General features: G+C 45.8%; 1 protein-coding gene across 3 annotated transcripts in view; it reads right to left on the minus strand.

Annotated features, from left to right (window-relative positions):
• PCSK5 (proprotein convertase subtilisin/kexin type 5) overlaps positions 1-25,490 on the minus strand; it is a 436,962-nt gene that overhangs the window by 210,665 nt on the left and 200,807 nt on the right. For all 3 annotated transcript variants that reach the window (XM_066604156.1, XM_066604155.1, XM_066604154.1), the window contains exons 11-12: positions 13,791-13,908; positions 11,090-11,278 (exon numbers count right to left, since the gene is read on the minus strand). In XM_066604156.1, the coding sequence (XP_066460253.1) occupies positions 11,090-11,278; positions 13,791-13,908 (307 nt within the window). The remainder of the gene's footprint in view (positions 1-11,089; positions 11,279-13,790; positions 13,909-25,490) is intronic.

The raw sequence follows: 25,490 nt of genomic DNA on the forward strand, positions 1-25,490 counted from the left end.
CTTGAGATATGAATGATCAGAAATGACAATTCTCGGTGACCTTTGGAAAATTGACCCCCTTATCTTTATTGACTTCATGCTATGAGGAGTCTGAAAACTGAGATTTTTATATACATTCTAGCAACGAACAAATGTGCAAAGTTTCACGAAAATCTAAGCTAGTCAAATGTTACCTCTTGGGTGTTTTGTCCTGCAATGACCCCCTTTGCAACCTTCATCTCAAACCTACCATAACCAAACAAAGTTGACGGACAAGAGTGAGCTAATTATTTTCTTAGCTCAGACCAGGCGTGCCTAGAAGATAAGTACTTGTATCCATTCCCCCCTCCCTGCATACCAATCACTTGGAGAACTAAGCTGCATAGGACAGGTTTATTAGCTTCAGGCAAGACTGTCTATTGTCCTGTTCCTGCAGCCATGTTTGGACCTTGGGAGACATTAGTTTCTTTGTTGTCTCGTATTATTGGAACCCTTGTAAACTTTATTTATTGCAGTTGCAATTCTTGATGTATTGCTATTAGAGATGAGCGAACACCAAAATGTTCGGGTGTTCGTTATTCGGAACGAACTTCCCGCGATGCTCGAGGGTTCGTTTCGAACAACGAACCCCATTGAAGTCAATGGGCGACCAGAGCATTTTTGTATTTCGCCGATGCTCGCTAAGGTTTTCATGTGTGAAAATCTGGGCAATTCAAGAAAGTGATGGGAATGACACAGAAACGGATAGGGCAGGCGAGGGGCTACATGTTGGGCTGCATCTCAAGTTCACAGGTCCCACTATTAAGCCACAATAGCGACAAGAGTGGGCCCCCCCCCCCTCCCAACAACTTTTACTTCTGAAAAGCCCTCATTAGCATGGCATACCTTTGCTAAGCACCACACTACCTCCAACAAAGCACAATCACTGCCTGCATGACACTCCACTGACACTTCTCCTGGGTTACATGCTGCCCAACCGCACCCCCTCCCCCCCACAGCGCACACCAAAGTGTCCCTGGGCAGCCTTCAGCTGCCCTCATGCCACACCACGCTCATGTCTATTTAGAATTGCGTCTGCCATGACGAGGGACCGCAGGCGCACACTGCAGAGGTTGGCACGGCTAGGCAGCGACCCTCTTTAAAAGTGGCGGAGCGATAGCCCACAATGCTGTACAGAAGCAATGAGAAATAGAATCCTGTGCCACCGCCATCAGGAGCTGCACACGTGGGCATAGCAATGGGGAACCTATGTGCCACACACTATTCATTCTGTCAAGGTGTCTGCATGCCCCAGTCAGACCGGGCTTTTTAATTCATAGACACAGGCAGGTACAACTCCCTATTGTGAAGTCCCTGTCGACCCACAGCATGGGTGGCTCCCTGGAACCCACCGGCGGTACACAGAAATATCCTATTGCATTGCCCAACACAGCTGAGGTAGTAATGTCGTGCTTAATGCAGGTGGGCTTCGGCCCACACTGCATGCCCCAGTCTGACTGGGGTTCTTTATAAGTGTACAGATGTAGTAAAAACTCCGTGTGCACCTACAGCATGGGTGGGTGCCAGGAAGCCACCGGCGGTACATAGAAATATCCCATTGCATTGCCCAACACAGCTGAGGTAGTAATGTTGTGCTTAACCCTTTCCAATCCAATTTGTATATGGTTTTCCTAGGGGGCTTACTCTTTTTCTGCCGTTATACAACGGCGCTATATGCTGGCTAAAGCCAGTACTGCATGAGCTGACACGTAGGATAGGCTCCGACAGCAGAGAGGCTGGCAATATACAGTAAGAGAACCCCGACGGACGTCTACCAACAACGGAGCTGTACAGCCTTAAACCCTAATGTCTTCACAGGTCACACAGTGGACTGGAAAGGGTTAATGCAGGTGGGTTTCGGCCCACACTGCATGCCCCAGTCAGACTGGGTTTCTTTATAAGTGGAAACAGATGCATTTATAATTCCCTGTGGACCCACAGCATGGGTGGGTGCCAGGAAGCCACCGGCGGTACATAGAAATATCCCATTGCATTGCCCAACACAGCTGAGGTAGTAATGTCGTGCGTAATACAGGTGGGCTTCGGCCCACACTGCATGCCCCAGTCTGACCGGGGTTCTTTACAAGTGGACACATGTAGGTTAAACTCCCTGTGGACCCACTGCCTGGGTGGGTGCCAGGAAGCCACCGGCGGTACATAGAAATATCCCATTGCATTGCCCAACACAGCTGAGGTAGTAATGTCGTGCGTAATACAGGTGGGCTTCGGCCCACACTGCATGCCCCAGTCTGACCGGGGTTCTTTACAAGTGGACACATGTAGGTTAAACTCCCTGTGGACCCACTGCCTGGGTGGGTGCCAGGAAGCCACCGGCGGTACATAGAAATATCCCATTGCATTGCCCAACACAGCTGAGGTAGTAATGTCGTGCGTAATACAGGTGGGCTTCGGCCCACACTGCATGCCCCAGTCAGACTGGGGTTCTTTAGAAGTGGACACATGTATTAAAAACTCCGTGTGCACCTACAGCATGGGTGGCTCCCTGGAACCCACCGGCGGTACATAAAAATATCCCATTGCATTGCCCAACACAGCTGAGGTAACGTCAGCTGTAATGCAGGTGGGCTAAAAATTAATTTGATTACACTGTAGGCGAGGGCCCACAAAAATTGCTGTATCAACAGTACTAATGTACATCCCAAAAATTGGCCATGGCCAGCCAAGAGGGCAGGTGAAACCCATTAACCGCTTTGGTTAGTGTGGCTTAAGTGGTAACTAGGCCTGGAGGCAGCCCAGTGTAACGAAAAATTGGTTCAAGTTAAAGTTCCAACGCTTTTAAGCGCATTGAAACTTATAAAAATTGTTCAGAAAAATTATTTGAGTGAGCCTTGTGGCCCTAAGAAAAATTGCCCGTTCAGCGTGATTACGTGAGGTTTCAGGAGGAGGAGCAGGAGGAGGAGGAGGAATATTAGACACAGATTGATGAAGCAGAAATGTCCCCGTTTTGGATGGTGAGAGAGAACGTAGCTTCCATCCGCGGGTGCAGCCTACGTATTGCTTACGTATCGCTGCTGTCCGCTGGTGGAGAACAGAAGTCTGGCGAAATCCAGCCTTTGTTCATCTTGATGAGTGTTAGCCTGTCGGCACTGTCGGTTGACAAGCGGCTACGCTTATCTGTGATGATTCCCCCAGCCGCACTAAACACCCTCTCCGACAAGACGCTAGCCGCAGGACAAGCAAGCACCTCCAGGGCATACAGCGCTAGTTCAGGCCACGTGTCCAGCTTCGACACCCAGTAGTTGTAGGGGGCAGGGGCGTCACCAAGGATGGTCGTGCGATCCGCTACGTACTCCCTCACCATCCTTTTACAGTGCTCCCGCCGACTCAGCCGTGACTGGGGAGCGGTGACACAGTCTTGGTGGGGAGCCATAAAGCTGGCCAGGCCCTTAAAGACTGTTGCACTGCCTGGGATGTACATGCTGCTCGATCTACGCACATCCCCTGCTACCTTGCCCTCGGTACTGCGCCTTCTGCCACTAGCGCTGTCGGCTGGGAATTTTACCATCAGCTTGTCCGCAAGGGTCCTGTGGTATAGCAACACTCTCGAACCCCTTTCCTCTTCGGGAATCAGAGTGGGCAGGTTCTCCTTATACCGTGGATCGAGCAGTGTGTACACCCAGTAATCCGTCGTGGCCAGAATGCGTGCAACGCGAGGGTCACGAGAAAGGCATCCTAACATGAAGTCAGCCATGTGTGCCAGGGTACCTGTACGCAACACATGGCTGTCGTCACTAGGAAGATCACTTTCAGGATCCTCCTCCTCCTCCTCCTCCTCCTCCTCAGGCCATACACGCTGAAAGGATGACAGGCAATCAGCCAGTGTACCGTCAGCAGCGGCCCAAGCTGTCTCTTCCCCCTCCTCCTCATCCTCCTCATGCTCCTCCTCCTCCTGTACGCGCTGAGAAATAGACAGGAGGGTGCCCTGACTATCCAGCGGCATACTGTCTTCCCCCGCCCCCGTTTCCGAGCGTAAAGCAGCTGCCTTTATGGTTTGCAGGGAATTTCTCAAGATGCATAGCAGAGGAATGGTGACGCTAATGATTGTAGCATCGCCGCTCACCACCTGGGTAGACTCCTCAAAATTACCAAGGACATGGCAGATGTCTGCCAACCAGGCCCACTCTTCTGAAAGGAATTGAGGAGGCTGACTCCCACTGCGCCGCCCATGTTGGAGTTGGTATTCGACTATAGCTCTACGTTGTTCATAGAGCCTGGCCAACATGTGGAGCGTAGAGTTCCACCGTGTGGGCACATCGCACAGCAGTCGGTGCACTGGCAGCTTAAAGTGATGTTGCAGGGTGCGCAGGGTGGCAGCGTCCGTGTGGGACTTGCGAAAATGTGCACAGAGCCGGCGCGCCTTTACGAGCAGGTATGACAAGCGTGGGTAGCTTTTCAGAAAGCGCTGAACCACCAAATTAAAGACATGGGCCAGGCATGGCACGTGCGTGAGGCTGCCGAGCTGCAGAGCCTCCACCAGGTTACGGCCGTTGTCACACACGACCATGCCCGGTTGGAGGCTCAGCGGCGCAAGCCAGCGGTCGGTCTGCTCTGTCAGACCCTGCAGCAGTTCGTGGGCCGTGTGCCTCTTCTCTCCTAAGCTGAGTAGTTTCAGCACGGCCTGCTGACGCTTGCCCACCGCTGTGCTGCCACGCCGCGCGACACCGACTGCTGGCGACGTGCTCCTGCTGACACATCTTGATTGCGGGACAGAGGTTGCGTAGGAGGAGGAGGAGGGTGGTTTAGTGGAGGAAGCATACACCGCCGCAGATACCACCACCGAGCTGGGCCCGCAATTCTGGGGGTGGGTAGGACGTGAGCGGTCCCAGGCTCTGACTCTGTCCCAGCCTCCACTAAATTCACCCAATGTGCCGTCAGGGAGATGTAGTGGCCCTGCCCGCCTGTGCTTGTCCACGTGTCCGTAGTTAAGTGGACCGTGGCAGTAACCGCGTTGGTGAGGGCGCGTACAATGTTGCGGGAGACGTGGTCGTGCAGGGCTGGGACGGCACATCGGGAAAAGTAGTGGCGACTGGGAACTGAGTAGCGCGGGGCCGCCGCCTCCATGATACTTTTGAAGGACTCCGTTTCCACAACCCTATACGGCAGCATCTCAAGGCTGATGAATTTTGCTATGCGGACGGTTAACGTTTGAGCGTGCGGGTGCGTGGCGGCGTACTTGCGCTTGCGCTCCAACAGTTGCGCAAGCGACGGCTGGACGGTGCGCTGAACTTCACTGCTGGATGGGGCCGAGGACAGCGGAGGTGAGGGTGTGGGTGCAGGCCAGGAGACGGTAGTGCCTGTGTCCTGAGAGGGGGGTTGCATCTCAGTGGCAGGTTGGGGCACAGGGGGAGAGGCAGGGGTGCAAACCGGAGGCGCTGAACGGCCTTCGTCCCACCTTGCGGGGTGCTTGGCCATCATATGTCTGCACATGGTGGTGGTGGTGAGGCTGTTGGTGTTGGCTCCCCGGCTGAGCTTTGCGCGACAAAGGTTGCACACCACTGTTCGTCGGTCGTCAGGCGTCTCTGTGAAAAACTGCCAGACCTTAGAGCACCTCGGCCTCTGCAGGGTGGCATGGCGCGAGGGGGCGCTTTGGGAAACACTTGGTGGATTATTCGGTCTGGCCCTGCCTCTACCCCTGGCCACCGCACTGCCTCTTGCAACCTGCCCTGCTGATGCCCTTGACTCCCCCTCTGAAGACCTGTCCTCCTGAGTAAGCGTTGCACACCAGGTGGGGTCAGTCACCTCATCGTCCTGCTGCTCTTCCTCCGAATCCTCTGTGCGCTGCTCCCTCGGACTTACTGCCCTACTACTACCTCACTGCAAGACAACTGTGTCTGATCGTCATCGTCCTCCTCACCCACAGAAAGTTGTTGAGACAGTTGGCGGAAGTCCCCAGCCTCTTCCCCCGGACCCCGGGAACTTTCGAATGGTTGGGCATCAGTGACGATAAACTCCTCTGGTGGGAGAGGAACCGCTGCTGCCCAATCTAAGCAGGGGCCCGAGAACAGTTCCTGGGAGTGCTCCCGCTCTTGAGCAGGTGTTATTGTAGTGGAGTGAGGAGGCTGGGAGGAAGGAGGAGCAGCAGACAGAGGATTCGGATTGGCAGCAGTGGACGGCGCAGAACTGCGGGTAGACGATAGGTTGCTCGAAGCACTTTCTGCCATCCAGGACAGGACCTGCTCACACTGCTCATTTTCTAATAACCGTCTCCCGCGTGGACCCATTAATTGGGCGATGAATGTGGGGACGCCAGAAACGTGCCTCTCTCCTAATCGCGCAGCAGTCGGCTGCGACACACCTGGATCAGGAGCTTGGCCTGTGCCCACACCCTGACTTGGCCCTCCGCGTCCTCGGCCGCGTCCACGTCCTCTAGGCCTACCCCTACCCCTCAGCATGCTGTATTACCAGTGATTTGATTTCACAGGCAGGAAATAAATTGGCGCAAGACTGCAGGCCAAATATAATTTTTTCCCTTTTTTGAAAACGAAAGGCCCCACTGCCTCAAGTGAATGAATAATCTAAGTTTAATAACTGTGCTGTTTTCCTGCTAATGTGTCACAGAACGTGAGGGTAGCAGAGTTATTAACTGTGGCAGAGCAGGTATTTTTTTTCCCAATTAAGGAAAGCAAATGGCGAAGCCAGGAGTAAAACGTAGCTGGGTGCGTATGATTTTTAAAGGTGTCACACGCAGCCGACACGTGTCCACCGCCCTTAGGACGGACAGAGGCAGGACAAATAGAATTATTTTCCGTTTTTTGGCACCAAAAGGCAGCACTGCGTATATTCTATGAACATGAGAAGTTTAATAACTGTGCTGTGTCCCTGCTAATGTGTCACAGAACGTGAGGGTAGCAGAGTTATTAACTGTGGCAGAGCAGGTATTTTTTTTCCCAATTAAGGAAAGCAAATGGCGAAGCCAGGAGTAAAACGTAGCTGGGTGCGTATGATTTTTAAAGGTGTCACACGCAGCCGACACGTGTCCACCGCCCTTAGGACGGACAGAGGCCGGACAAATAGAATTATTTTCCGTTTTTTGGCACCAAAAGGCAGCACTGCGTATATTCTATGAACATGAGAAGTTTAATAACTGTGCTGTGTCCCTGCTAATGTGTCACAGAACGTGAGGGTAGCAGAGTTATTAACTGTGGCAGAGCAGGTATTTTTTTTCCCAATTAAGGAAAGCAAATGGCGAAGCCAGGAGTAAAACGTAGCTGGGTGCGTATGATTTTTAAAGGTGTCACACGCAGCCGACACGTGTCCACCGCCCTTAGGACGGACAGAGGCCGGACAAATAGAATTATTTTCACTTGTTTTACAAGCAAAAGGCAGCACTGCGTATATTCAATGAATAATAACTGTGTTGTGGCCCTGCCTATACAATTCTTTCCCTGCAGTATCAATGGAGGGTGCAATGCAGAAGCGATTTTGAGAAGCAAAAAAAAATGCAGCACAGCTAACAGCAGCCTGGACAGTACTGCACACGGATAAATATGGCCCTAGAAAGGACCGTTGAGGTTCTTGAAGGCTACACTCACTCCTAACACTCTCCCTGCCTATGCAGCACTTCTGTCCCTAATGCCAGGTGCAACGGTCTGCAGAGGCGATTTTGAGGAAAAAAAAATTGCCACTGCTAACAGCAGCCAACACACAGCTATCAGTGGCCCTAATAAGGACCTTTGGGGGGTCTTGAAGCCTACACTAACTACCAATTCTTTCCCTACAGCAGCTCCGGTATAAACAGCACTGTCCCTCATCTAACTCACACGGCATCTGAGCCGAGCCGCGGGAGGGGCCGACTTTTATACTCGGGTGACACCTGATCTTCCCAGCCACTCACAGCAGGGGGGTGGTATAGGGCTTGAACGTCACAGGGGGAAGTTGTAATGCCTTCCCTGTCTTTCAATTGGCCAGAAAAGCGCGCTAACGTCTCAGGGAAGGAAGTGAAAATAACCAGAACACCGCATGGTGTTCGTTACGAATAACGAACATCCCGAACACCCTAATATTCGCACGAATATCAAGCTCGGAAGAACACGTTCGCTCATCTCTAATTGCTATGCATGATTTAAAGTTTACTATATTTTCCTAGTTAGTAAGCTACCATGGGTAAGGGTGAAGAAGCACTTGGATGGGAGATGATCAATCTGTTCCCACAAGAAGCAATGAAAGTCCCGCATGACTGTGACACAATGTGAAGGGCTTCCATTATTTTTTGCCTTTGTAAAACCATGCACTCACATTTTTAACACTAGTCATGTAGTTAACCCATTCAGGAGAATAAAAGCCATTTTCATATCGGGTAATGCATGTATGTTAAAATGCTTTTATTACTCAGGACAAACTCTCTATATGCTCTGACTACAGAAATATATGGAGACAGCCACGTTACCCCAACCCCATTTAAAATAAATAAACTTTCCATTTGCATTATATAAGGTTAGCTAACCTTTTAGAGATCTGTCCCTTTCCAAGGTTGTTGACTATTTTCAGTAACAGCAAGCAGAAGTATGAATGCAACCATAAGAGGTTAAATACCCACGCATACGGTATATATCCACGTATATTATTGCTCGATTTTATACATGTTCCTTCTAGAACCTTCAGTGAGGTCACATGACTGTTTCTTTTTACTCTAACTTTGCTGTTGTGGATTAACAGTACCTGAGCGGCCTGTTTATTGGCTGATGGGCTAGGAATTAAAGGCAATTGGGTGGTCACTCAGCCATTTTTGCAGAGAGCCTGGTGAGGAGTGAGCAGTCCCATTGCTGCTAGAGAGCTGGGTTTTCCTGGACCAGAGAGAGAGATTCCTGGAGTGGTAGGTACCCTGTTGTCGCAACACAAGTGCCAAAGGGAGGTCTTCCAATCAACCAAGGAAAGGTCAGTTGCAATTACCGACTACAAGTGCCAAGCTATCACTGGGAAAGAGACCACCAATGAGAGCAGATAAACTGAAGTTTCAGTTGTGTGTAATCATGAGTACCATCCTCCAGGCTCTTCATCAGTAAAACAGATTGCTTTGACTTTATCATTGTACAACCTCCCCAAAGGTACTGTGCTAATAATCTGTTCAGGAGACAGTAACTGCGTATTTCATTTCCGTAACCAAAGTTCCTGCAAGACTAAGTTACTTCAGAGGAGACTCCTGTTTTCAAACAGCATCTGTTACCCCAGGCCAGGGTAAACCATTTATTGACTGTGATCAGTCTACACAACATTAAGGACACTGTATTTGTAGTGTGCAGATCGAGTTATGGCATTAATTTAATGTTTGCATTGCATCCAAATAATACTGTTGCCATATTATCCCTGATAGTACATTCAGTAAAGCATGGTTTATTCAACTGAACTGCTGTAAAGCCTCTCCATTACCGGCGTCATATTCTGTACCTTCAACTCTTTGCACAGCTCTAGACTATACTACAGGCTGTAACTTAGTCCAAGATGGAATACAATACATTAACAGCAATACATGACTTTTATCTAGATTCTAGTTTCATATAACAATACAATCTGAATACACAAAATTAGAACCATATCTCCCTTCTATATCATCCTGTTTAATGCCTATGTCTGCCTGTGATCTTATAAGTATCATATACCTACATCAGGGACACATTCAAGTAAATGCAAAAAAATATCATATAGAAAAGGCAACAGCACAGTATACTCAAGACTGGATGATACCCATAATAAATATATTGTTACCATGAGGCGGGTCAGGGACCACGGGTGGCAATGGCTCGGTTTGCCGCGGCATTCTGGGATGGTGTTGCGCGCACATTGGGGTCGGCGAGCGGCGGCACCGTGCTCTGGGCGCGAGCTCTACCTCTGTGAGTTATAGTGGCTGGCTGGGAGCTCCAGTCAGCTGGCTTGGTTGGTCTCCGCCCAAGGGGCGGAGACTCCTGAATATAGTCTGGCAGCTGCTGATAGCAGTTGCCAGTTATTGGTTCCATTCCCTGTGTGTCTGACTTCAGTCCTGCTCCAGTGAAAGTTACCTTGTCTCGATCCAGCTCTGCCTGTGTTCTATGGTTTTCCTGTCGTGTTGGTTTATTCTATTGGCCTAGCCTGTTGGTACTAGTAAGTTGTTATCTGCATAGGTACGGCGGTTCCTTCCTGTCCTGCCACCAGGCAGCATAGGGTCAGTGTTGGTGGCCTGGACCTGTCCACCTTTGGGGCCACCTCCAGGAAGGGGCATTAGCGTGGGTGAGGGTCAGGGAGTCCCGCGCCGTGCGTACCTGTGCACCCTACTAGTACTGTAACATATATAGAATGGTAAAGTTGGTATGGACCTCCATGGTCATTGGTTCCAATCAACTGCTCAATGTAGGATAATGCTCACGAGAGCGAATGGCATCATCACAGGCCAGGCAAACCTGAAGGGACAGGAGAGGTACAATCCCTTGTGCTTCTGATCATCATATCCTGAAGTCAGTATGAAACCCGTATATTAGAATACTCAACAATATAAAGTGCAAGTGCAACACTAGAAAGACATAGTAACATAGTGTGTTAGGCCAAAGAAAGACATATGCCTATCGACATTTCCCCCCAATGTTGATCCAGAGGAAGGGAAAAAAAACAATGAGGCAGAAGCCAATGTTCACAATTTAAGAGAAAAAAAACCTTCCCAACTCCAATCTGGCAATCAGAATAATCCCCGATTCAACAAGTAACATAGGTCACAGGATTCAATGTAATACAAGTGTAGAGGTTGAACTGTATAGCAGTGCATGCAGACCAGGTATGACTGCACTCTGACGTGCATTTACTATGGCTTCCTTAGAGGAATACGACATGTTGTTGAATATTCTAATATGCGAGTTTCATGCTGACTTCAGGATATGGCCCAGTTCTGACCATACTGTGCTGTTGCCGTTTCTATAGGATGTTTTTATGTATTTGCACAGAATAAAGTAATTTGATATTTTACATACCTGTGCATGTGTCTCCCTAATGTTGGTATATGAGACTCTTGAATATTTAGGACATGCTATGTATTTTTGTGTTCGCTCGATAGTCTTATAGGTTATATACTGCAATATCAAGAGCCTACCTGTTAGCTAGCAGCTGGGATCTGGTGCCTGAAGGAGAAGTCAGATAGATAGCCAGGTCTCCTCTGCGCGGGTGTGTAATTGTGATGCGAACCACCACATGTTCCAGGTAAATGACATGGTGGTTGACATTGTCAGCACATCCTGTGGCTTTATACACTGAACGTACCACGTTGTCCGGACGAATCGTCCTACATAAGATGAAGTATATGAAAGGATCACTCCTGTAGTTGTCACAAGTATCAGGTTTATTTATTGTATGCACTTAAGCCCCATTTACACGCAACGATTATTGCTCAAAATTCATTCAAATGATGGCATATGAGTGATAATTGTTGCGTGTAAATGCTACCATCATTTACTCTTCAGCTGAACGATGATTTTAAGGTGAACTTAAAATCCATCATTCAGCCGGAGAGAAGATAAAAGGGACCGCACACTGTGTTCTGCAAGGGAGTCAGAGATTACATCGTATTCATGATGGCAACCGGTGACAGCCCATGCGAGAACAATGGAGCTGATTGCAGAGCTCAGACCACCTGCTGTGTTTGCAGACAGCTCCAGGAGGCTCATTTACATGCAAATGAAGCTGATAAAGTGTTAATAGACATTAAAGTTTGAAAGATTGTCTTTGCATGTAAATGAGCCTTTACACTTAGCATGTAATATCTTCATTGTAAAGCTACAGATGTTTCTGCATATTATAAAGTACCAGCATACTGCTAGGAAATACCACCACTTTCTGATTGGGTGGAGTCTGGCCTCCAGGACCCCCATGATTCAGAGAATGATGGGCTATGGAGCTGTTTTACTGCTGCATCCTTTTCCATGAGTTTTCCCTGCAGGGTGACGCTCCAAGACACTCTCTGTGCAGCTGACCACATTCACTTGAATGAGGGGATGCTGCAGCCCCCGACACAACTGGTGAGTGGGAAGCCGCTGTGTGGGAAAAACAGGAGGACACACCACTAAATCATCGCTCCATTACCTTCACTCTCAAAGTATAACTGTCATTTACATTCTTTTTAATGTACAGAATAGGCAATTCTAATAATTTTTTGCAATATGTTTTATTAGCCTACTCTGTACACTTTTCCTTCAAAAACCCCTCTTCTACTATGCAGGTAGGTGAAGACGCTGTTAGGAAGTTGCGAGGGAAATCCCTATTCACCTAACTGCATAGCAGAAGAAGGGGGCAGAGCTGCAGCGCGCAGGAGGACAAAGTAGGGTTAAAAATTACCAAAATATAAAAGAACAATTATTAACACAGTGTTATATGGGAACAGCTGCGCCTGCACTAGATTGAACACAACAGGCACAGCTGGAACGCCCTTTTCTGCTATGCCGTTTGATGAATATGGATTTTTAAAATTTTAATTTAAATGAATAGCAGCAAGGCGCTCCCATTGATTTTTTTTAACTGGAGTGAAGCCCATTTCCTCTCCTATCCGCTGATGATGATGTCCGGCCTGCTGCACAGGACAGCGGGCCAAATGATCAGCTGATGGAAGGGCATCCCAAGCGGCGGATCCTTGTCCATCAACTATCCAGGCAGTGGCCCGCTGGGGTCGGAGCAGAAGCACGGCTCCAATCCCATGTAGCGTCCGGCGCTCGTAATTGCAAGCGCAGCTTTCATTGAAATCAATGTGACCCCAGCCTGCAAATACAAGTGCAGCTCCCATTTACTTCAATGAGAACTGCGGTTGCAATTCTGAGTGCCGGACGGGGTTGAAGCAGTGCTTACACTATCATCACGATTAGAGATGAGCGAGTATACTCGCTAAGGTACATTACTCGAGCGAGTAGTGCCTTAGCCGAGTATCTCCCCGCTCGTCTCTAAAGATTCGGGGGGAGAGCGGGGAGGAACGGAGGGGAGATCTCTCTCTCCTTCTCTCCCCCCCGCAACTCACCTGCCACCCGCGCTGGCCCCCGAATCTTTAGAGACGAGTGGGGAGATACTCGGCTAAGGCACTACTCGCTCGAGTAATGTGCCTTAGCAAGTATACTCGCTCATCTCTAATCACGATGTATCTCAGCGGCCGCTGCCTGGATAAACCCTTTAATAAACATTAGTAAAATAGTGGTAGTCATTGAATAAAAGCAGCTAAGTCTCTTATGTATTGGGGAACGAGCTCAGCATCTGGTATACATGAGCGACCTACTATTCAATTGGGATATAACAAATACTAAATAGCTCTGTAGGTACAGAGATGATCAAAATACATCAACATATCAACACTTAGACATCTATGTGCGTATAAAGAAAAAGTAACGTATGGAGATATAATGTTATGCTCAATGCAGTTGAGCCGTCATTGTCTACTATTACAGCCCGTGCAGTAAGAGGCTGATATATTATTCACTACTGTCATTCATGGAACACTAGGGAGAATGTGTCCATTCACTGCCATCATAGAGTTCTCATTCACATCCTCCTCTCATTGTTTGAGAGGATGGTGATAGCCTCGTTAACAGTTTCTATCCAGCGTCTACATACCACTGTCACACATATGACATGCCAATTGCACTATACAAGGTGACAGGGCTGCCGCTAGAAACACAGTGACGTTGGCCATAACTGAATTATATACAAATGCTGTAAATGGTATTCAGAGGAAAATGGGTGTTATAAGTACAGAGGGTGTAGAAAGCTGTCCGGTTCACTTATTAGTAAAGGAATATATCAAATATGTGACGTATTACTTGATCTGGCGGTCGGTGTTTTCAACACATATATGCTGTGCAGGGACTGTCGTCCATTTCTCTGCTTCCACCACCATGGCTTCTGCATCCATCAGGCCAAATCCATATAGGTGGCTCACTGTGGGGTAGATAAAAGTAAAGTATTTTGGCATTAATTTACAAGATTCAGCCAGGTAGACATATTTCATAGAGTAATGGCTCCCCTCCTGGGATCCTCGGATTTATGATTATAGTCCTTTCAAATCAATACTTCCCAAAGTGTAAACATCAAAGAGAAAACTTTTGTTATTTGTGTCACCTTAAAGGTTTTTTTTGTAAAGTGACATCTTATCTTTAGGACAGTCCCTCAATGTTTGATTGGTGGGAGGCCACCCCTAAGACCTCCAATGATTTCGGAACAAAATACCCATGGCCAACTCTAGAGTACTGTGCCCCTTCAAGGTTTACCCAGGCATAGTGGCATGTCTGTATGTTTGGCTTTGCCTGATACTACAGCCTTATTGGGTCAAATTCACCTTCATACTATATCTGGCGACGATCCTTGGGGTCCGACCCCCTACAATCAAAGATTCATGGCATACCCTAGATCTAGTATCTAGTTAAGTTTTAGGCCCACCTAGGAGATTTATCTGTAAAGGTGTCAAAGTTCTACAAAAATTGAACAGAAGGCATGTATTGTATGTACCTCCTGCAGTCACACACAACCTGGATGGAGCAGTAACAGCCCGGCATCCAGAAAAATTGTCCATAAAGATCTATTAAGAATGAAATGTAGGCTTATGCAGATTGGGAGTTGAATGATGTGCTGCAAGAATAGAGAAGCTTAATTCTCAATTCTTCTGATATGGCATAAATACAGATAAGATGATATCATTGGTGGTCTGTGATCTCAAACCATCACTGATTTCCCGAATGGAAAGGCTCTCTGGAGAGATTAACGTAACCCTCCAGTTTTGGGACAAAATTCTGAGGTATATTACAAACAGTTTTTCTTCTGCTGTCCCTCCAATTCACTGTTTCTGGGTCCTGTTTTCGACTATCCATGATGGCTGTTCAATCTTCAGACTACCTAATCTCCTTGATGCATTGGTAGTGTTCGACTACCAATGCTCTACACCTGCTCTCTGATTGGCCAGAGCTGCTCATTTGATCAGCAGAAACCAATCAGAAAGCAGTGCATTAGGTATTTGGAAAATTTGTGCAGCCATCTTGAATAGCCAAAAACAGGACCCGAAACCAGCAGATTGGAGGGATAGCAGCGAAGAACAACTGCAGGTAATATATCCCCATCTCCTTCTTGTCTTGGGACAAAATTCTGTCCCAAAATCAGAGGGTCATCTTAAACCTTTTGACTCGGCCCAGAGATTTTGGTTCCATTTGCATGCTTTAAATACTTTGTCAATTTGTATTAAACAAAATTTTGAGATGTAGATGGTCTATAGAGTCTTTCTAGTTTGGAAATCAGTGGTGGTCCTACATAAGAGACTTCTCTTATGACATGTTCCCGAGAGGCCATATTCTACTTGATATTGCCCAATTATCTAGATATTTCTATAAAAACCTTCCCTCCCATCTGTACATCAGATCCTAATTTAATGTGTAAAAAGAAGTGTTTACTATAATGGTCGAGTTCAAGAAAGAATGACAATCGTAATGAAGCGGTAGCTAAATTATGCCACTAACAAGCTAGACGCTCCAGCTATTTACTAACCCAGTAATAACAATAATCATTTGTCCGAATGATAATAATAATAAGTCTTCAAGACCTCAAATCATCCTAATTTAGCATTGTCAAAGGATAAATAGAAGGCAACAAAACCTACACAATGTGCAAATTGCTTTCCTAAAAAATATTCACTTAATTTATAAAACAGCAAAGAATCATTAGGCATCTGTCAACTTTAAAACTTCAAACCTCTGGTTTGCATAGTAAGGTATGTGGCTGCAGGTATTTAAAATTTAGGAACACCTCAGTGAGCACAAGTGTAAAATGTTAAAGAGTACCTGTACTTTTTATGGTACAGAATAGGCGATTCTAAGTATTTTTGCAATAGGTTTTATTAACCTTTTATGTACATTTTTCTTACAAAACCCCCCATCAGCTCGGTACCTAAGTGAAGACAGGGTTGAGAAATCTGTCTTCACCTAACTGCATAGCAGAAGGGGGAGCTCCAGCGGTGCCAGCGTCATTCTCTCTAGTGCAGGCACAGTTGTTCCTGTACAGGGTGCTATGTAAGGAGAAGCCATTCTGTGCTGCAGACGGCTTCTCCTCTTTACAGAGCCTGTTAGCCTCTGGACCAGATGCACTGTCAGGGTCGCCATGCATCAGGCGTATAGTATACTATGTCAAAACCTGATGCACTGAGTCCCTGACAGTGCAAAGGGTCCGGCGGGAAAGGATAAGGGGAGAAGCCGTCTGCAGCACTGAATGGCTTCTCCTTACACAGAATTCAGGAGCAGGGCAGTAATAAAACCAGCCTGGGGGACAGACAGATTATGGGAGAATAGGATGTGGCACTGGAGCTTCAGGGACCCAGCAGAGGTGACTGTAGGATCATTTATTAATTTTATACATAAGAAGCTTTTAGCTGTGATAACTTGCTGCAACAAGTTATCTTAACACAGCAAATACCATTGAAAAGCTATTGAAAGGGCAAATAAACGGTGGCATAGTTTCTTAGTGCACTCAATATCAACTTTGCAACATCTGTAGCTTTTTGCAGTTGCCATATATTAGATGGACATAGTGACAGGGACATTGTGAACAGCTAACAGGAAGGGATCATCCATTTATGCTGCTTGCACTAAATTTTGGCACTTTCATCAGCATGGTGCTAAAGAACTCTGGATTCATCTGACCCAGCAATGTTTTTCCACTGCTCAGTGATCCAATTGTTGCACTATTTTGCCCATTGGAGTTTTGCCTTTCTGTTTATCTTAGACAGCAGTGATCATCTGCTGTTGTAACCCATCTGTGCTAAAAAATGATGAGCTGTACATCCAGACACATTATGGGGAGCACCAGTGTTGTATCCCATTGTAATTTGCCATTCATCAGAAGAATTCTTGACATCCTCCTCTGACCCCTTTCATCAATGAGGTGATCACATCCACAGCAATGGCATTTGACTGGATATTTTTTTCCAAATCACACCATTCTTGATGTAAAACAAAACAAGAATCAGCGCCTTACTCGCACAAAACGATTTAAAAGGATGTGAGATACTTTTATGTACTCACCTGGTGCACGGCCAAAGCTCCTGTTCAGGAGATTGACCGGCACCTTATATCCGAGTTTGCTTGTAGCGTCCCTGGAGTCCCGAATCCAGATCACCGGAGAGCGTCTTTGGGGTTAACAGCCGTGACCGGCTGTTTGTGCAACAACTTGTATTTAAATAGAAAAATTTCCCCCGCGCTCGTGGGTTCCAGCAGAGATGAAGGACACAGTGTCCATAAATAACTTTAAATAATTTATTGGTTCCTTTGCTACACGTTTCTGCGGGCTTACCCGCTCTCTTCAGGCATAACATTACACAACACAGTACACTTTTTTATATACACTGCTAAAGCTCACGGAAGTGCTCAGATGCCGGCTTTTCCAGCAATGTTTTTCCACTGCTCAGTGATCCAATTGTTGCACTATTTTGCCCATTGGAGTTTTGCCTTTCTGTTTATCTTAGACAGCAGTGGTCATCTGCTGTTGTAACCCATCTGTGCTAAAAAAATGATGAGCTGTACATCCAGACACATTATGGGGAGCACCAGTGTTGTATCCCATTGTAATTTGCCATTCATCAGAAGAATTCTTGACATCCTCCTCTGACCCCTTTCATCAATGAGGTGATCACATCCACAGCAATGGCATTTGACTGGATATTTTTTTCCAAATCACACCATTCTTGATGTACTCTTGATACCGTAGGTCTTGAAGGTTGGCAGTTTTTGAAATACTGGCTCCAACAAATATGGCATTGATGATTATCGATTGTTCGAAGTCACTCAGATTGCTGTTTTTTCCCGTTCTAATGTGGACTCACACTTAAACTGATCCATGAAAAACCTGCTCACTTAATGTTATGCTGCACTCCAGGGTCATATGTCTAATTTCCATACAGGGAAGCTCATTACATATCAGTGCTTTGTAGCCCCCACTGAACTGGACATCCTCCTTTTCACTCTTTTGATGCTATATAAAGAAATGCCATAAACACCCAGCCATAAAACACAACAATAAAGTTCAATGGTGATAAGTATTCACTGACTCAACAGCCATAGGCTAATAAACTTTGATTTGTGAGCAACGTATCCTGCCAAGAAGACATCAGGGTGATGAACTAATGCAGAATTCTGTAAAGCATCTTACAATTCATGCCTTACTTGGCCGGGACTAGGGCTCTAAAAAGAATGTTTTTTTGCCTGTTATAACCAACAGCATTGTTTGTTAATGATAATTGCTATATCTATGGTACCCAAATCCCTGTTTTAGACCCATGGAAATGTGTTCCTTACATATTTATCGAGTTTGGTCCAAAAATGTTCATGGTAGGCACCTGAAAAATTTGGGTGGTTTCAAACCCACATCAGGGGTTCCACTTTCAGGGATCTCCATGGCCGAACGGCTCCGTCTTAGGACATAACCGAACAGCACCGAAAGGACCCAATTGACTATAATGGGGTCCATTGGCTTTCTACTCAACTGCCCATCTTTTAGCTCGAAGAAAGAATATTGCATGCAGCACTTTTTCTGCCGGTATTTTGTACCAGATCTGCGACGGAACGTCTGAGCAGAAGGTTCCCACACAGATGTGAAGCTACTAGAGATGAGCAAGTATACTCGCTAAGGCACATTACTCGAGCGAGTAGTGCCTTAGCTGAGTATCTCCCCGCTCGTGTCTAAAGATTCGGGGGCCGGCGGGGGGCAGGGGAGAGCGAGGAGGAATGGAGGGGAGATCTCTCTCTCCCTCTCTCCCCCCTGCAATTCACCTATCACCCGCGCCGGCCCCCAAATCCCTGGATGGAGTAGCGCTGATGTGAACGAGCCTTTACTCTTTGGTATATATTCCCTGCTGATAGTTGTATAAGGGTAGCTTCTAGAGATGAGTAAGTATACTCGCTAAGGCACATTACTTGAGCGAGTAGTGCCTTAGCCAAGTATCTCCCCGCTCGTCTCTAAAGATTTGGGGGCCGGCGCGGGTGACAGCTGAGTTGCGGCGGGGAGCAGGGAGGAGAGAGGGAGAGAGAGACCTCCCCTCCGTTCCTCCCCACTCTCCCCTGCCGCTCCCCGCCCCCCGCCGGCCCCCAAATCTTTAGAGACGAGCGGGGAGATACTCTGCTAAGGCACTACTCGCTCGAGTAATGTGCCTTAGTGAGTATACTCGCTCATCTTTAGAAGCTACCCTTATACAACTATCATCAGGGAATATATACCAAAGAGTAAAGGCTCGTTCACATCAGCACTGCTCCATTCAGGGAGCAGTAAAAGGGCAACCACTAGACAAATGAATCAGTCTTATGATGGAACTGAGTGGTGCTGAATGGAGTCATTGACTATAATGGAGTCTGTTTGGTTTCCGACCTTCTGTCTGGCCTTGTTCGTAGGATGAAATAGCGAGCATAATGCGTAATTTCATCTTTTGGAAATGGGCAAAGGAGTTTTGAAATGGAGCCACCAACACCGATGTGAACGAGACCTAACGTAACTTTTGAAAAAGTGACTAAAATGCACTTTTTTTTTAGAACTGACAATTCTTCTACGCGTATCTACATAATCAAATACAGAACTGCATGGATAGCCATGAAAACAAGCTAGCGAGAAGATCTAAAAGACAGTAAAACAACAGGTAGAAGCAGGCAGGCGGAGAATAACTAGCTCCTACTAACTTCACTAACAAAGGTCCACGCAGTGCAAACCTGCAGCCTTGAGAAATCTTCTATTGATGTCATCTCCATCAAGATGCCGTGTTCTGGCGGAGAAAGACAAGCCTGGAAACCTGTAGCCTCATGTTTAATCTTTGCAGTGTTCTTATGATGTACATGACATACGGCAGAACCTTTTTGCTTTTTGAGATGCGAGTTTCCCGTTTCCCTGGCAACTGTGGACTTTAATGTTTTTATCAATATGAAACTATTCATATTTCTTACAAAAGTCTTCTATTTGTAGAGTTGGGAATAAATCTCTCAATGGGAAAGTGGTAATAGTTGGGTTTTCACCCCTTAATCGGCAATGGATAGTAGTTTAATACAAAGCTATATGGAGTTGATGCAAAATATGAGCCGGAACACAATAAAGTGGTTGACATTTTATTTATGAAGACCCTGTTCGCATGACATTTTAGCTCTCTGTTTGGCGTATATGCTTGGAGCAGATCTTGGCGTATAGGCTAAAAGCATCCATATAGCTCCATTCACCCAACAGAGGCCAAAAGAGTGTCCTTTTGGCCTCCATTGAGTATACATTTTTGTGCAATAGCCCCGGAGACTACACAATTTCATATTACTCCAGTGTTTGCCAGGTAGAGACAAGGAGGAAAGAAGTTCACCTGGGATTTTGCACTGTGGTTAAAGCCCCTACGTTCACCAAGTTGTCTTCTCCGTATACATAGTTTCCACATGAAGTAATGATTTATGGTTGAATGATTTAAGCCTAAACTGGAGTTTTTTCTCTTCACTGGTCTTAAGTAAGTGGCTATGATTAAGATCTACTGTAAAGGCTTCTTCCTAATGGGAAGTAACTTCATGCAGTGACTGCCAGAGGCAATATTTCTGCTTGATAACACTCAAAAAAAGGTATGAAGCTGTAAAAGGAGCAGTCCGTATCTATCATGCGATCATATTGTGCCTTGCAGGCATGTCAAGCTGCAAATCAGAAAGGCGCTAACATACTCCCTGTGATGCAGGCTACATCTTAACTTTCCGTGCCTTAGGTTTCTTCACCCTATGCAACATTGTGTATGAAACCTACGATTGACACATAAAGCAGACATATTCCTAGGAATGATGTTTAGTGGTTCTCAGCAGCTTGGGATATACTGGGAAATCGATTAGACACTTTTCACTCTACCACGGTTCGGGCATGTAGAGTCTATGGGTGGTGGGCTAGCCAAGCAAGTGATGGTTTTCTCCTAAAGGAGACAGATGTCATTGAATATGTTAGATGCTCACTGATTAGATCAGGGTTTCCCAAACTCCAGTCCTCATGACCTCCCCAACAGGTCAGGTTGTCAGGATTTCTATAGTACTGCACAGGTGATGTAATTATTGTCACTGCCTCAGACATTGCCGCAGGTCTTCTCTCTACAGAGTATCCTCAAATCATGACCTGTTGGGGGGTCGTGAGGAATGCGGTTTGAGAAACAATGGATTAGATAAATGTTCTTGAATGCTTTGACTTCAGGTGGTCTTGGACCTAAAAGCTGGAACTGTTACTTATTAAGTTCACTTGTGCACTAATTCAACTTGTAGGCATTTACTGAGAACAATTATATAATCATACTCTATAACATGTAATTCACAGTCAAAAACATCCAGTTAGACTAAAGAAAGAGATGGTGGGGATTTAGTAAGCAAATTGCCCCAGGAATGGAGTTTATGGCTGGCACCAAATTTATCGTATGTTTTAGACACTTTTTACGCCAACCTTAACTATGTTCAAAAGTAGCTAGAAAATAGCATACAGAGCAGAGGTCCCCAACCAGGGCTGAGGAGCCACATGTAACTTGTGACTTATTGCTGTGTGGCTTGCTATGGGAGTCCTCATTTATGACCACAAGTACTAGCCATTGATATTGCCACGTCCTAAACAACCAACAGCGTCAATACAGATGGTATAAGACTAGTATCAAATGTTACACTGAAATATTGATCAGCAAATGTTTGCAATCTCAGTTTTACATTTCTCCACACGTAGGCTAAGCTATTGGAGCAAAATGTTACTGTATATGTAGGGTAACCATAAAATGGTGAAAAAGACAAATGTATCTGGCATGTCACATATCCCATGCTTTATACATCTGGTGCAATTTGCTCTATTTTTATTGCATGCATCCTACAACTGTATTAAAAAACACTGTCTATTTTTCTCATCACCTGGAAACTCCTGTGGAAAAGCAGAACCAAACTGCTGGTCCACTGGACAAAATGTATACTTTCAATTATTATGTCACTTCCCTCATTCAATCTTATGGGAAGTACCCTAACTCCAGAAGTGTAACTATAGGGGATGTGGTTGTAGCATGTTCAGACACTAGGGTGGAGCATCAGGTGTAGTAGCTGCGGGTCTGGAGAGTAGTCAGGGAAGAGCCAGGAGTAAACAACGGGAGGTCTCAGTTCGCAGTACATATGGAGGAGGCGGGTAGCGTAGTTGGAAGGGAAGCCATGAGGTCTCAGTTGAATAGGAGAGGAGCAGGCAGAAGTAGAGCTTGATCAAGGCTTGGAGCACAATAATTACGCAGGTAAGGCATGTCAGGCCCAGGCTTTTATAGGAAGCCTAAATTAGCAGCAAGGCAGGGCCAGAACAGGGAGGACCGAACTTGACTATCAGGAACATAGAACAAGGCAAGGTTTCAGCAGCGGAACTGTCCAAGTCCTAGATGGCCTAGTGTAGAGAGCTGCAGACTAGAGAGTAGGAGGTCCCAGGTTCAAGCCCTGACAGTGGTTTGATCTGGAACCAGGAACCTAAAGGGGCCCATAAGGCCTATTTTCTTCATAGTACTATAAAAAAGCATTATAATTGGAGACCCTGCTACAGATTTTGGGCCTTATAAACAGGGCCCAGAAGTTTCAAATTGTGCCTCTGCCTCATCCATTATGTGTGCTGATGTGCTTTTGATTTTGATGTTCATTTTGTATTCTTCTACCTCCACTAATAAATCAATGCAGAATATGAAGGTTTATATGTAGTTATTCTATAGATCAAGGTTGTTATGACTCTTCTAAATAATAAGGACCAGCCATGTAGTCCCCAATAAATGTCATCCTGGAAAATACAAGTATCCAGTGCAGCTTCTGAGATAACAATGGACATGTCACTAAGTAATGTCTCCCTGGCACAAGCTCGTTCACACACAATATATTCAGTACAGCAATGCAAGATGTTACATTTTATCTAATAAGAAAATCTTTAGAGCACAATAAACACAATAATGTTTTACATCTCTCCAGATAAAATTATATTGAAGATGCAATAAAAACTGCTTTTATATGTATTCACAATCAAAGAACACATAAAATTGCATGACATTTGTAATTATAATTAAAGCATTCATTCGCTTACTGTTGTGTTGAGACATAAACTGGCTTATTTAAAGGCATTCTATACATTTTAGAACAAAAGCTCTTTGGTCATAAAATAGAAAGTAGCAGCCTGGCAATGTTCACTGATTATGGCCAGCAGTGGAAGGTTTCATTCTCATCGCCATGGCTGTGTCCAGTAACATGTACATATTTGTACTCAACATTCCTGCGCAAGGTACTCTGTCCTCAGATTACATCATTGTACTCTCAAGACCATGATCATGGATTGTGCTCCTTATTAACAGCACAGAACCCAAGAAATAAGGCATCTACCCCTTGGGATACATGAGCCATAGGCTGAGAACTTAGACAAATGTTATACAATATATCTATATAAAGGTTTTTTTTATAGTATAGACTGAAGAACGTCTACTGACATATACGTAAATGCATTCGGGGTGTGTGACCTATGAAGCTCGACAGGGAACATCACCCCTCCCAAGCTGAAGGAGGACCATTGTTGCCAGTAGAAAGGCTACATGGTGGCCCCACACATCATTATCACCATGTCCGTCAGAGAAGGCAGCTGTCTTACCCACTTGTTGCCACTCTATCCTGTCTAAATGCAATAGGAGGTGTCAACAGCTGTTTCCTGTGGCTCTCAGAGCTCCTGTGTAACATGTGGGAGGAGCCTTCCTCTAGATATGGCACAGGAGCTGTGAGAGCCGCAGGAAATAAATATTGCCAACTCCTATCATGTGTAGAGAGGAGAGGATGCCAACCAGTGGGTAAGATAGCTGTCTTCTATAGGGCGATGATACTAGGGAGAATAACACTGTGGTGAGAGTGAATGAGATAACACTGTGGGGGCAAATAATACTGTGGTGGGGGGGGGGGGGTAATGCTGTGGAGGAAAGATATTTCCATGAGGAGGGAGAAGATAAAACTCTGGGGGAAGAGAGATATGATTCTGGGAGAAGATAGATGATACTAGTGGAAGAGGTAATACTGGTGATGATAATAGAGGGGGGGGGGGAGAAATGGTACTAGGGGATAATACTACGGGGGAGAAATTACACTGTGGGGTCGAGATAATAATGGGGGTGGGGGGAACCCCATTCTAGGAGGGACAAAAAGTAATACTGGAGGTTATAGATCCTACTGGGGGGAGGGATAATACTCTGTGGGGAGAGAGATAACACTCCAGAGGGGGGGGGGGGGGGGGAATAATACTCGGGAGGAAGAGAGATTATATTAGGGAAAGAGAACTGTTGAAGCTAATGCAGGCAAGAAGAAATGTTACTAGGGGAATGAGATGGCTCTTGGGGGGGAAGATATGATAATCTGAGGGGAGATATAATACGTTGAGAACAGCACAGAAATAATACTGGTCATGTTGATAGAGGTGAGGAAGGGATGATACTGGGGGTAGTGTTGCTCATCGTAATCACAATTCGAGTGATAAAACTGGACCAATTTTTGCTAAATCAGATCATCGCAATCTGATTTTTTTGCAAAAATTGCTAAAATATTGGCTCTCTGCTTTGAGCAAAAAGGACAGGTGATTTGGCATGGCACTGCTGGAGTTCTAGGTTTCAAACAGACCTTGATAGGATTTTGAACTGGGACTCCACCGCTGCCGGCTGCCACCACCACCCCAATCAATTTACAGAACCCGATTTTTTCCCATTGGGTCGATCACTCCCAAGCCGATCATTTCAGTAGGGGAGTATATTTTGGGCAAGATGATAATATGAGTGAGAAATTACACTGGGGGAATTGAGATGATAATGGGGGACAAGAGAGGATACTGAAGGGGTGTAGATGATATCTTGTGGGAGAAATTATACTAGAGATAGGAATCTGGGGCGAAGTCCGAAGGTACTGGAGAGATGAGAGAAATTACAATGGGGGAGTGATAATACTGAGATGTCCATAGGATCACTATATAAAAAACTGTAGAAAATAAGAAAACTATCTGAAAAGCTGTTGTAGTTTTCATTTTTAATATATTGAGATTATTTGAGATTGTGACATAGACTTTAATTTTTTTTTAACTTCTAGAATATGTGTGCAGGAAGTGAGGGGAATGCTAAATAATTTCTGCATAGGGCATTGTCTATCCAAAAGCCAGCCATGTGTACAGTCCATATCCATGGCATCCATAGCAACTCAATGCATTCCTCTGGACCGCAACTGTCACTTGAAAGTTACATTTCTGGAAGTTGCCGTTGAGCAGGGAGACCTCATAACACAGAATAGTAAAACTTCTTTATCTGAATAGACGCGCTTTTGCTGCTTCAGATGATGACAGAGTTGTGTGATTTGCCATTTGCCGTTATAATGATAGTAAAAGATCACTTACTCTGATAGTACGTGGATATATATGGCACCAATTAGCGAGAATCGCGCCTGTCAGATTGATGTGTGACTCTGCTCTAGCGTGTGTGTTGTCACATAATTTTGCCT

Source organism: Eleutherodactylus coqui, chromosome 5 (assembly GCF_035609145.1).
Source record: "Eleutherodactylus coqui strain aEleCoq1 chromosome 5, aEleCoq1.hap1, whole genome shotgun sequence".
Taxonomy (NCBI): domain Eukaryota; kingdom Metazoa; phylum Chordata; class Amphibia; order Anura; family Eleutherodactylidae; genus Eleutherodactylus; species Eleutherodactylus coqui.